Here is a 13,809-nt window from a genome sequence, read left to right on the forward strand (position 1 = left end):
CCTGTAGACACGCACGTGCCAGTCCCACCCAGAAGAGAGATCTTGAAAGCTGCAGCTATTGCATAGTTTGGTCTGACGGCAGCATCCACCACACACTAAACCACTGTGTGAAGAATTAGGCTGAGAGGCAGGCAGCTTTTTTATTGCTTTTACGAAAAAGGCTGTGCTTGTGCAAAGCGTTTAGATGACACATCACATCAGCTGTCAAATACCACGTCTTCCACAGTCATCTTTACTCTTCTGTCTGCTGCGGGAAACGAAATACCTCAAGTCCCTATGTGGCACCCTACTGCATTTTCAAGGGTGCACGTACGTACCTCTTCTCTGTTCAACAACAAACCAACCTCCTTGTGCTCAGACCTCTTGGCTTCCAACAGGCTGTGTTTGCTAAACTTGACTACACGCAGAGGGCAGGTTAACTTTCTTATTTAACTTTCTGCAGCTATAGATACTTCATGTTTGCCAAGTTGCCTCCCTTACTTTCAGTGGAAACCGGCGCCCTTTGCTGCTTGCAGAGAGCATTCCCACCCGCGCCAAGGACACAGTGGCTGCAGGCAAGGTGGGGGCACTGCCGGGCCAGGGCAGCTCCTCGCCCTCTGCGGGGACAGGACTACTAGGGAGGGAGGGAGACAGCCAGACATCACAAGCCAGCATAATATAACGGTTAGGGTCACGTAGAAACAGCTCCTCTATTGCCACTTCTCTAGTTATGTGAAAGTATGAGCTAGTACGGGACGGGAAGGAAGTATTGTTTTACAATCATGATGAATTATTCTGTTTTAAGGTTTAAACGCTTGATATTTATATACAATGTAACAATGTTTATGTAAACAATAGCTAAAGGACATGAAATACACATCAGTGTTTGCTGAGGAAAGGAACACTCATTTCTGAATAAAGAAAGATCCTACTACTCAAACTTAACGCTTGGCCTTTGACTGCCAAAATTTACTGCAATATTCAGCAGCAGCAATAGCCTCAAGGACTCAGTTGGGAAAAAAATAGGATTGTCCCTTTCTCACCATACCATGACGTTTAAAGATGTAATCTTAATGTAATGAGAATTACTTCTAGTTTCCAATTCCTTAGAGCTTTTCTGTGTCTTCATTTCTCCCCTGTAACAGTGAATCAAAACTCTTTAAAAAAATTTAAAAAAAAATCAGACAGTAAGAGTCTTAAAAGTATCTACTTGTTATCCAGTGGCAATTTACCACATTTCGGTAATAGTTAGAGAATGGAAATTGAGAGAATAACCAAAACTGTGTCATTATAAAAGAATGCAAGAAGCACCCTTGAAAGCACAGGGACAGAAGAGTCCACCACTGCCAGCGCTGTTAACATACTACGGTTTTAATATTGCTGACAAGCGTTTAACTATAGCTAACCAACTACCTTATAAAGGAGAGCAGAGCAGTGGGTTACACACCAAAACCATGTGTGTTGCTGCCCAATATATATGATAATATAAGGAGAGTAATGTTCCCACAAGCTGACTTCTGAACTGTGACTCATGTCAACTCACGCCACACAGAAAGGACTCTGACATTCAAAAGCTGAGAGAAAGGTAAGTGTTGCAATGCCTATTTTGATATCAGCATATGATAAATGCTGATGCAAATTATCATGGGTGGAGAACGAATGTGTACCACACCCTCACACTATCAACTCATTTTTAGTGCTATTGTGCACTAAACCCTTTTAGCAGTGCAGGAATATTTACTTGCTAAAGATTAAAAGCAGCAGGGTTTCCAATAGATACCAAACAATAAGCAGTTATGGGGGGGAAGGGCAGGGGGAGCTAAATTGTCTACAGTTCTGAAAACATACATTCTAATCAGGAAAGGTTCAAAAGAGATTTTTAATATTTCCTGTAACACATACTCAGGGACTTCCAGAACATACCAGACTGAACATTTATTCCTAGGGGTTGCCACTGCAAAGTAAAATCTGGCATACTTGCTGCAATCACCACCCTGAATTAGTGGCCAAAGACATTTCACTCCGCTCAGGAAGCGCGCTAAGTGGGCTGCAATGCTTGAAGGACACAGACACACATTCCTCACACGATGCCTGTGCTCAGGCACAGACCGCCTTCAGCAACTTCGCCATCAAACAGGGAACACAAACCAGGAGCTAGTTTCAAGAAGGGTGACGCTGGACACAATTCAAACCAACCCTCTTATCCTGACTCATTATTTCCAAGGAACTGCGGTGCATTCAAATCATTTTAACCTTCCCTTATCAGTAAAAATATCTAGGCTTTTGCACAATTAACCACATTAATTTTGACCATAATTAACTAATAATAACAATGCTCCATTTAGAACAAAGAGATTGCAAGCAAAAAAGTCCTAAAAACAGAAGCTGAAACAGCAGCACTCGGATTTAAAATATGTTGATGAAGAAATGTGGGTGTTTTAAAGTGGGCTTTTCAGGCACAGGAGATAAACAGATCACTGAACATGTGCTCTCTATTAAGATATACAGTCAAGCAAGGTTAGCTTGTTCAACCTTTTACAGGTTTTCCATGTTTTCTACTCTTTCAAAATCCCACCCAAATTATCTTCTGTCACTCAACCAAAAGGACAGCATGGTACTTTTGCAGAAAGAAAACGCAATGGGATGAAGTGGGAAAATGCTTATCTGGAAATTTAGCAACTGCGCAGAATAAAGAGGCAAAATACCTCTGTACTGAAATATAAGCCACAAAGACAACATACAAGTGGAAGTAGCTTAGGTCTGACTGGATAAATAGAAAGTCAATGGAGGAATAAGTGACATGGCAAAAAGCAGAAAACTACGAAAATGGTGATAACATGAATATAAGCACGGTTCAACCATATTGATCAACTATAGAGACAAAGGACATAGCAGCAAAACAAGAACAACCTGAATGAGAATTTTAGCTGGATACCTATAGAGGAAGGGCTTTTTCAGAGCTTGCACACTACAGGCATTTGTAGGATTCTCACACATTTAGATGGCATACCCGCAGTCAGCATCCACTCAACACCCAGAGTAACACCAGGGTTACTCTGTCCACAGAGACGGAGACAAAAGGGGCTAATATATAAGGGAGACAATGACTCATCATAAATGCCCAACCATCAATCAAGCTCCTACTGTAAGGGAAAAGGTGCCAAGGGAAGCATTTTGTAAGTAAAAAGGTTGACCACACCACCCACAGAGCTGGGAGATGTGTGTTTGCAAGGTTACCTGTAATTGAGGTGCACAGAGAAGACACACAGAGAATGAAAAACTCTCAAAGAGCTGGGAATATGAAATATTCTTCTAATGCTACATTAAAGGAGTGATTAAAAAAAAAGGAAAAAATAAGAAAGAGAACCTGGACGCTGTCTCACATCTGTAAAGGCACACTAACATAAGCAAGGCAAGGATAAGTAATCATTCTTAAAGCAGCTGAGAGGTCAATGAGAACAAGCATTAACATTGTTAATTATTGTTCAGCTAAAAAGAAAGTTAGGGAGCTTTCTGATAATCGTTTCAGTGGAGCAGAAAATAGAACAGAGAAGCTCCAAACAGTAACTGCAAAAAGAACATGCGATGAAAACATGTCAGTGTGAGCAGGAAGAAAACACAGGTACGGGTTGAAAGTTATAGAGAAGAGCAAACACAGGGTAAGGGGTGTCGGAATGACCAAGAGAGTGAGATGAAGTTGCTCAGGCAAATATAAAAGGGGTTAGAAGCTTTAGCACGTGTGAAAAACTGGGCACACAGTGTGATTGGCAAGGCAAAAAAGAGAAAGACACTATTTTCTCAACAAGAAAATGCCGAAACTCTTGGCCAACAAAAGGAGGAGGAAACAGCCAATTGCACATACACAAAGTCATCTGGAATTGCAGGCAACGAACTCTCAGCCGTTAGCGTGGAGACGTTCAGCTAGAAATAAACAGCTAATGGAAGAAACCACAAGAAAAGTAATTTGATCCAAAGACAACCTGGATTTCTCTAGAAAGCACTGTTCATTGAGAGGATGAAAAATATTGGCCTAAGAAAGAGGGTGAGGGACAAGGCTATTCATAAAGATTCTACGAGTATGCACTTGAGCACTCTGGTCTAGTGGAAAGTGTCCTTGCCCATGGCAGGGGGGCTGGGACTAGACGATCTGTAAGATCCCTTCCAACCCAAACCATACCACAATTCCATGATACTTACCTGATTGTTTAGCTGTTTGGGAGTTTGTGGGGTGTTCTGCATTATTTTCTTCACTCAAGTTTCACTGTGTGCAGTTTAAGAATCTTTTTTTTTTTTCTCTAAAAAACATCTAGATGAACCAAGACTTTCATACTGCTACCTTTCATGATAAGAGCCTTCAAAACTTTCACCTCTCCCTCTTTTGTCATTGGTTGTCAGTCTCCAAGTCTGCTATGAAAATAACTACTTTCCTACTCAAGTACACACCCATCTCTTTCCCCCTCACCATTCCACCTACATAATATATTTCATTAATGCCAAATAAGGTGACAACTGTCACTCATATTACAAAATATTATACTTGAAAATGTATCTAAAAAGCACATTGTAGTAGTTCTTATTTATAGAAGTTTCAATTTATTGTAACGTTAGTTAACCCAGGTGATTCAATCTTCAGATAAATAGTGTGACATTTTTACTGTCTAATTCCATCTACACCTACAAAAAATAAACTCCACAAAGGACCTTATGTAAAGGGATTAATTCATTATTCCAATCCTATAAAGTTATTGTAAAGATTTATAAATAGTAATTCTTGAGCATTTGTTCATTTGCTTTTGCAGGGTATTAAAAAAATTACCACCACCAAATGCAAGTTGCAGGTAATATTATAATGTTGGTCCATACAGAAGTTCATTAAATCTGAGGTAAAAGTGAGAGTCACTTCTTTATGTATTAAGTTAAATAACAGCATTAAAACCTTATACGCTGGTGTAATTTTGAAGTGATTTTTTCCTTGAGGAACAAGAAACCATATGCTGCTAAAATAATTATTTTTAAAAGTAAAACAAATGAAGTCACACCTTTGAAATGGAAATCTGGGTCCTAGCAGCTTGGACAAAGAATGTATGAACAATTTAATCAGCAAAATAATTATGTAGAGTAATATCTTGTGAGGTTTTCTTTAGTTTCAACGTACCACCATCTCTCCTCCAATGTGATATTTACCGAAAAGGGTGAACTGGATTCACAACTGAACGCATACATACCTCAGAGCTCCAGAAAGTCCATGTATAGCAGAGAAATAAGCTCTCTAACTATGCTTCATCTTGTCTAAAAATAGATATTCAAAACAGGTCAGCTGAGCTGCAACTGCCTATCACTCTTTACTGAATATAAAAAGCATCTCAGGCAAATGACTCTGGTACCAACAAATACATGGTAGAAAAAAATCTAAAACGTCAATCAAGAGGCAGGCATCTCTCATAATATGCATTCTGCTCCAGATTTTTGAAAAAGCTCCATTTTCTACTATACTTTAAAGATGTCTTCTCTGACTGCCATCAGAATACCTTTCTCCATCAACAGGAAATGCCAATATTATTTTAAACCCAAATTAATATGCCAGTAACAAAGGCCAAAGACTATGCCTTCCACCGCATCTCTCAAATCCTTCTCTCTTTCTCGCACACTTGAACTGGGAGCAGCAAAAGAAAGCCAAAACCCATGAAGTTCCACTAAACCTTACGAGATTACCATTCACCTGAGAGGCTGAGACAGGACTGACAGCACTATCCTTCCATCATGTAAAAAGTAGTAATTCAATTTTAAAAAAAAATATCATTTGTAAAAAACATTACACCTTACCTACTCGAGAGATTTTTTCCTATCAGACACCAAACCTTGCTTTCTCTTAGGAGAGAACTCCCCAAATACTTCAAGCAGCCAGCCAACACATACTCTAGCTGACTCTCTGTAGATCTCAGCTCATGGAAGCAGTATGCTGGGCGGGGGCTCGGCACTCACGAGCAAACTTGTCAGCCCAGAATCCGACCAACCACTACCGTGCTCCTGAGGCCCTGATCCCACAAGGCATTTAAATGTTTGCCCAACACTTGTTGCTTATTCCACTACTGTGGAATTCCCATAGTTTCTCCAGTGCAGCACACACCTTAAGACGAAACTGATGAGCAGATCAACTCTTAGCTCTTGACATTCAGGCATGCCATGCTTCTGCATAACGACATTTTGACCAGACAGACAAAGGACCATAAAAAAGAACAATAAAAAGAAGGGTATCTGTATTTAAGTGGGGGGGAGGAGGAATCAGCTACAGCTTTTAATGACAGTACAACTGCTCTGTTTCTTAAGCTTCTAAAACCAGGCCAACTCAGCCTGTTACATCATGTGGATTAATCAGATGCTACAGTATTTGCTAGGGTTAAACCTAGAGGATAAAGGTTACATAATGCATTCAATCCAACTTAAAAGTGGTCAGAACTTTCAAATAAATATGCACCTTTCCTCTTTCACACCTGGACAGGAATAATCAATTAAACATAAGAGACACTGAAGTTTAACAAGCTTCTGAAGTTGCATTCAGTTCTGAAGCCTAGTGTAGAGAAACAAATGGAGGCATATGCCACTCTAAAGACCATAAAAAACCCATTCAAATTTTGTCACACGTATTTACTCTTCACATCTCCTCTGATATTGTTATCAAAGTGCTACAAAATACCTTTGTGTACTACATATGTACAACATCCCCTGGGCCTACACTCCTTAGTCCTTTCTATTCTTTGCTTCACTGTGATCTTGGACTTGCCTTGTTTAAGCCAAGCTTTCCAACAAGAATAAAATCCATATACAACTACCGCTTTGCCAAAGGCTGCATTTTGTTTTAGAGGTTACCACTGAGTGCCACTGATGAATGAGGAACCTTGATTTCTCCACTCTGCAGAGAGTACAGTTTTACCCATTCCTTATCCTTCCTTGTGTGCCTTCTACAAGAAGCTTGACAGTCAGTACTCTGATAAAGAAAAAACTGCCCAAGCAAGCATTAGAAAAATTGCAAGAAGTCCAAAAGATAGTGCTTGTCAGAGTTTGTAATTCAGAAAGTTAACCTACTCACTGTTAAGAAGCTAGAGTTTTAAACGTTTTTCACAAATAGCCAGAGAGAAAACATGTACTGCCTATTAACACATTAAATATACACACGTTACAGCATATTGGTAATGCAGAAAAAACAGACTTAAATCTCAAACCAGTACAGAATCTTACAGTAAGTATATTTAAATTCAGCTCAATTATTATACTTAGCTAGTATTTTAAATAATTCTCCCCTTACCCAAAGATTGTTCATTACAGTTCATATGCTCCTCTGCCACTCCCTTTAAAAAAGAGAAAGCTACACAGCAGAGTCTCTTGTAGCACACTCAGAAGAGATGCTGAGGTGCAACAGAGATGCGGGCATCTCAGCTACACCAGGGTGCCGCCTTTTTCATAGTATTTCATTTTTAAAACCATTGAATAACGATGCTCCAGTCTTATAAGCTCCAAATTCTGCAACAAGAGACTAGAAAGAAGTATTTACCATCTGTGCATTCTTCATAATACCAGTCCAGTTCATAATAATCTGCTTCAATAAATTTCTGCATAGTCAGTATCCTTCAGCAACACAGACGAGATTTCACTTCGCTGCTAAGGTCAAGTGAAATGCAGCCATGCCCTCCTGCCTTTGCAAAATATCACGGCGCAAGGAAGCTCACAGGAAGCTGAAAACGAGCTGCACATCTTCAATGAGGCTGCAACTAAAATAAAAGAGGGGTGTAGGCGGTGTATTTGGAAAAACTAAAGATAAAGTAAAAAATAGAAAAAGGATGCAGAAGGGAGAAGCAGATGCCCTGGCAGCTCCTCTAATAAAGAAGCTCTGCCCAGGAGCCTTGGATGGGTGTTAACAAAATCCTCCTATCAAAAGGCTGATGCGCTGACGTGGGGAACACACACCACCGCCTGGCTCTTTCTAACTCATTCCTTTCCTCCCGAGCCTCCACATCTCTTTCACTCTAACATGTTGCCATGGAGACCAGCAGGCTCCAAAAAGCGACGCAGAGATGAAGAAAATGCATTTTGCTGTTTCTGGCTTTACAGACTAGAAGTACCCCTCCATACTGGAAACCAAAATCCTTGCTCAGAAAGATGATACAACTCTGCTGACAGCTAACAGAACAGCAGCATCATGCTATCGCAATTCACTGGGGACATGCAGCACATTAATAATGAAAATCTAGTCCATTACTACTCTCCTCCACGCAGTTTGATAAAAGCTTGCCTTCCCTATGGAAAATTAAACTACATTACTGCTTTGTTACACTATTCTGGGCTGATACAATGGAAGCCTTTATGCATCCTGTTATTTCAAAATGGGCAAACAAAAAATGAAAGAATCAGAAAAATCAGGACAGCAATACATGCCCCCTTGCAATAAAGCTAATCTGCTTCTACTTTTTGCCTTCTCCATGAACCACTGACCCCTTTCTTTTCCCCCAGGCATCTAAGCTTCATAGCCAAAAACAAGGGGTTAGGACAAACTACCATTACTCTATTCCTAAAATTGCTGAAGGTCGTCAGACAGAATAGCTTCATGTTCATGTTCAATGTTTTGGAAATGAAAGAAAAGTCTTCACTTCTGCAGCACACTACACAATTGTGTTTAAGCTATTAGAAGAGAATCTGTCTGAGGAACAGATGGCATTAAATCATTAAACACAGCAATTCAAAAAGCATGTCTGATTCTGTGCAGGTACAGTTACCAAAGGGACTGACCACCATTTTGTTCATAACTGCCACATATTCTTCACCCCTTTCTCCCCCTTTTTTAGGAAACTGTTTTTCTTTATGAACACCAGTAGAAGCATATTAAGTTGCAACATATGTTGATAACACAAGATAGGAGGCCATACTGGGTCTGCCCAAGGAGATGTCTCTCTAGCCAAAGTCTCCATCTACAAGACAGCCATGAGTAGGTAAGGGAGAACTAGCCAATACTTCCCTTGACTGCCCTCCCAACCTCCATTTTTCTTCAGCTTCAGAGACAGCCCAAGACAGATACAGCTTCTATTTTTAGCAATTCTTGAAGGACCTATCCTGTCTATTGTTGAGCCCATGTACATTTTTAGCACCTCCAACATCCTGTTGTAAGGAGTTCCACTCCTCTACTACACATGATAAAAGAAACTCTTACTTTTACTTTGCAACTCACTTTTAGTAACTTAATTTGATGCTTCCAGCTCTGGAAACCTGAACACTCAACTAATCTCTCCTTTCCAATTGCTCACAATTTTGCAGATTCCTATTAAGCTCACTCGTGTCTTTTCTAACTTGTTACCACTTACTTTACTGCCTTACTAGTACCACTTTGCCTTATTGTAAAAGAAATAGGTAAGGAATAGTCAAGCTATGGAGAGGAAAATACAAGGTTTTGTGACTTTATTAGTATTTCAGCTTTATTGGTATAAAAAACTACCACGGCAGTAACTTTGAGGTTGGGAATTGCCACATCTCTTTTATATACTGATAGCTGAAGCACTTTATCATGCATCTGTCCCCCGTTTGTCAGTGGCAACTGCCTATGTTATTCACTCAACTCCAAAGTTCCAGACCAGGGCCAAACTCAAATACACCTTTGCCTGCAAGTACATTATTTCATCAGAAAATAAGATGTTTCTAAGTCTGCAAATTAAACAAAACAAAACAACCACTGTGTTCATCCTACAACACAGTAACCTATTTGGCAATATGCACAAGCTCCTCCACTATGCAGCACTGGTGAGGCCATACCTGGGGTATTGTGTCCAGTTCTGGCTCTCCAGTGTAAGAGAGACATGGACATACTGGAGAGAGTCCAGCAAAGGGACACTCAGATAATGAAGGGACCAGAGCATCCCTCCTATGACGAGAGGTCGAGAGAGCTGGGGCTGTTCAGCCAGGAGAAGAGCAGGCTCAGGGGGGATCTCATCACTTATATAAACACCTGAATCAAGGGCGCACAGAGGATGGGGCCGGGCTCTTTCCAGTGGCGCCCAGTGACAGGCAGGACCAGAGACAACAGGGACAAACTGAAACACAGGAGTTTCACCCTGAACATCAGAATTTTTATTTTTTTTTTAAATAAGACTAAGATTCTCTGAACTTCTTTCATTATACAAAATACTTTTTTTTAAATCCCTAGACAGTAGGAACAAGGGCACATGGTTTCAGGCCACTGTGAACTTTAAAGATTCACAGAGACTGAAGTGCTAGAGCTCTCCCGCAAATACCCTTTCCCCTTCCCCCCATGAGATGTTTTTGGCTGGGCAGCAAACTGCAGCACATCTATCTAAACCACTGGTTTTGTTCAGCTTCACTCTTACATCCCTGAGCATTCTCCTCCCCAAGCCAGCATTAACCACCTGGGGCCAAGCCCTGCAGCGCTCCTGCAGCCAGGATTCAGGTGAGGAGATCCAATGTTTGTACTTCAGTTTTTGCTGGTGGACCACTGAGTTGGTGTAATACCCAAGAAAAGCAAGTCAACCTGTTCTAGGCTGAAAGCACTACCATTCTTGGGAGGGTAACTCAAAGCAAAGAAGCACAGCCTTTATCAAGGCACCGCCTCATTTACTGGCACTTCCCTCCCGTTTATAGGACACCAAAATGCAAAGTCAACAGGAAGTGACCAGCCTGCACCTGAGTATCGGCTGCCAGAACGCAGGCTGTTGTCTTCAGCTTCTGCCCATCCGAACCCACCATAGGCCAGGAAATCTTCAGGTCCTATTAGCTTCTACACTTATACACAAAAAGCCCAGAAACCGTTCTTATTTCCCCACAGTGAGGACAGAAGTTATCCCAGCCATTGCTTTTGCACCAAGCTAAGCTTAGCCCTCTTGAAATCCAGAGGTACACTGAGATAACAAGGGTCTGAAAAACAAAACTTACTTTCCTTTTGACAAAGATCGCAGGTTTTTTTGGCTTCATTTAGCTGATCAGATTTTTGTTATGCCCAATACTGATGTGAAAGCAATACGTGTACATGAACTTCAGGTTAGTAAATCACAAAGGATTATACAAAAGCCACTAAAAGCCTCTGCATATGCAAAGGTCATACAATTATCTTTAAAAAAAAAAAAAAATCCTATTTTGAATAGTGCAAGCATTTTTGCCAAATATGAACATTCTGCTCTCACACTGTGCCATCTTGAAACAGAGAAATGTGACAAGGCACTCCAGCCCTAGCTCAGTCTTGCACAATTTCAGTTATGCATACTCACAAGGCAAGAGCTGCACATGCTATTAAATGCAATTAAGGCTACACTGTTAAAATACTGTAAGAGAAAATAAAGGTTCCTATAGCAACATTAACTCAATTACTCTGGATTGTTCCACTTGTATTATTTTTGTCCAAAAGGTAATTTCAGTCTGGTAATACCATTTCACAAGCGTTAAAAATATAAAGAATGAACATTAGCTACCAGCTTAAATTGCTGCAGGGGCTCTCTCTTTTTTATATCCTGACGTTTTAAACAACGGAAATCTTCAACATGCTAGAATTTTCTTCTCATTGTCCTCCCTCCCTGCACACACACCCACCCCTTTCAATGAGACAGGATAAAAGTAGTTCAAGGTAGGGAGTTGGAGCTTTTTGTTTGTTGTATTGATATTTTTCTACAGATCTGACTCAAAACATATTGGTGTAACCCAGGAAGGCATTATTTTTCTGTGGAGAAAATCACTTGTGTGGTCAAATGATTTCAGAACTCCTTGAGAGACTTGGAAATATGGGATAAGCATATGACCTTCCCAGGAGGAAGACAGAAACCCTGGACAGACAGAATATTATGTATCCAGGCATCCCTACAATTGCATGAGAAGTTGTAGCTCTACGAAGCGGGAGCTGGAAGGGTTTTCAAGTTGAACACGGAAGTGTGACCAGGCTGACAAAGTAGCTGCGCACTTGCAGAACCCACTTTCAACCTCCGCAGCCCTACTTTTCCTTCCTACAGCTGTATATCAGATTCATCTTACGCAAAGCTTTTCAGAACAGCACATTTTTCTGGTGGACTGCTCCTACAAACATTGAACCTCTGTATATTCAAGCCTCCATATTACAACACTACAATTGGCTGGGGTGTTACTATGTTACCTGCCTGAAAGTTCATATAAAACTTCAGGTTAAGAAAGGTTTGACATAATAGATCTGTGACTATAAGGGACTTGCTTTTTCCTATTCCAAAGCCAAATACAGTTATTCACATTTATTTAGCATTCGCTTTCAGCTGCTAGATTTTGTTACATTTTTCTATGGTTAGTTTTAAAGCAAACAAAAAAAACCACTTTTACTTGTTCTCCACAGATCAAAATATATAGTCTGACAAAGCATTCTGATAGCCAGCTGTGATCAGCTAGACTAAGCGCTCCTTTAGTTTGCAGTTACAGAGGGGTTTTATTAGGCAGAAAAGCTGGAGCCCTCTCCTCCTTCCTTCTTCCTGGAATAAATCCATGATATAGGTCAAGACTAAACTCATCTGCCTAAATTGGCCAGGTTATTAAAAAAAAAAAAAGTCACAAAAACCCTTTTCCTTCTTTGAAGGGAATTCTTGACAAAGATAATTTAAACTAACCCATTTATAAACATGGCCTCTCAAGAAAGTTGTAGCAGCACCCTGAAGGATGCAGTGAACCACGCTGCTAGGGTGCAAAGCAGCAGCAAGTCACTTTTGCTGGCAAATAAAGTATTCAAAGAATGTCATTAGATAGTATGTCACTATAAATGATGTGTTCCCATGCTCAGTCATTCCCAGCTTTCTTCTCCAAACCTTTTTCAGTTCCGGGAGGATCCTTTGAAACTGAACATGGGAGCTGGATGGAGCATTTCCACGGCAGCTGCAACAGTGTATTACCTCCCATTTAATTAACTCTGGGTCACATTTCTTCTCTTGGCTACAGCATCACATCAGAATGTTCAAATAATTAAACACCATATCCTTTCATTATTTTCTACAATCACCAACAGTCTCCACCACTCAGGATAAAGTCGCTCATCCCATTGATATCGTCTGGAGTCCTTTCTATCAGAGGCAGCTGTACAGCCCACCACTGTGCAGTGTATATTGTTAGTGGTCAGGCGTTGCCACAATACTTACTTTGCAAACTAACATTTTTTAACTGACTTAAAAAAAAGTTATTAAAAAGCATGAAAAATGAAAGCAAGCATATTTAAAAAGCCAACTGATTTTCAAGGACAGGCTGGCATACTGTCATTTCTAAACCAGGATCTCATTTACTGAAGTGAAGAGCTACTGGTGTTTCACCTAAAAGAACACTGAACAGGAGTCATCCTGTGACTGCACGTTTGTCAAGAGCCAACAACTCTGCAACTTTGGACAGAGATCTCTTCCAGTGTTATATTTTGCTTAGCAAGAAGTCACTGTGGCTCGCTTAGCCTCCAAAGAGTGCAACCAGAGCAGTGAAAGCATTGTATCGGCAATGCCCAGCAATACCAGCTTTCAGAACGGGTATTTAGAAAAATGGGTGCTTCAGATTTGACTGACTCTCCTTTGTCAAAATGGGACTGCTATCCAGGGCTCCGAAACAGTAAAGGTACTTCCTATGGTTGAGACAGAGCTGGTCCCTTCTGAACACTGTAAGGGCATGCTGATGTCACCTGGTACAGACAAAAGACTCTTCTGATGGAGAGAAGAGTCTAACTGTTCTCCCACTGAAACAAAATGATTTAATGTGAGACAGGAGCAGACAGGTGAAATTAAATTACTTAAAGACAAAAATCTATTTTCCACATGAAAGGACTATTTCTCCCTTCCCCAAAAATATTACTGGAAA

At 40.5% G+C, this 13,809-nt stretch overlaps 1 protein-coding gene across 9 annotated transcripts in view; it reads right to left on the bottom strand.

The window, feature by feature from the left end:
• Window positions 1-13,809, bottom strand: part of TRAK1 (trafficking kinesin protein 1) — a 145,879-nt gene that overhangs the window by 52,478 nt on the left and 79,592 nt on the right. For 2 of the 9 annotated variants that reach the window (XM_075418818.1, XM_009944983.2), the window contains exon 1: window positions 7,529-7,852. The exons of the other annotated variants lie outside the window; for them this stretch is intronic. In XM_075418818.1, the coding sequence (XP_075274933.1) occupies window positions 7,529-7,592 (64 nt within the window). In that variant the 5' untranslated portion in view covers window positions 7,593-7,852. Of the gene's footprint in view, window positions 1-7,528; window positions 7,853-13,809 lie in introns of those variants that run through there. 9 annotated transcript variants of the gene reach the window in all.

This window comes from Opisthocomus hoazin, chromosome 4 (assembly GCF_030867145.1).
Source record: "Opisthocomus hoazin isolate bOpiHoa1 chromosome 4, bOpiHoa1.hap1, whole genome shotgun sequence".
Classification (NCBI taxonomy): domain Eukaryota; kingdom Metazoa; phylum Chordata; class Aves; order Opisthocomiformes; family Opisthocomidae; genus Opisthocomus; species Opisthocomus hoazin.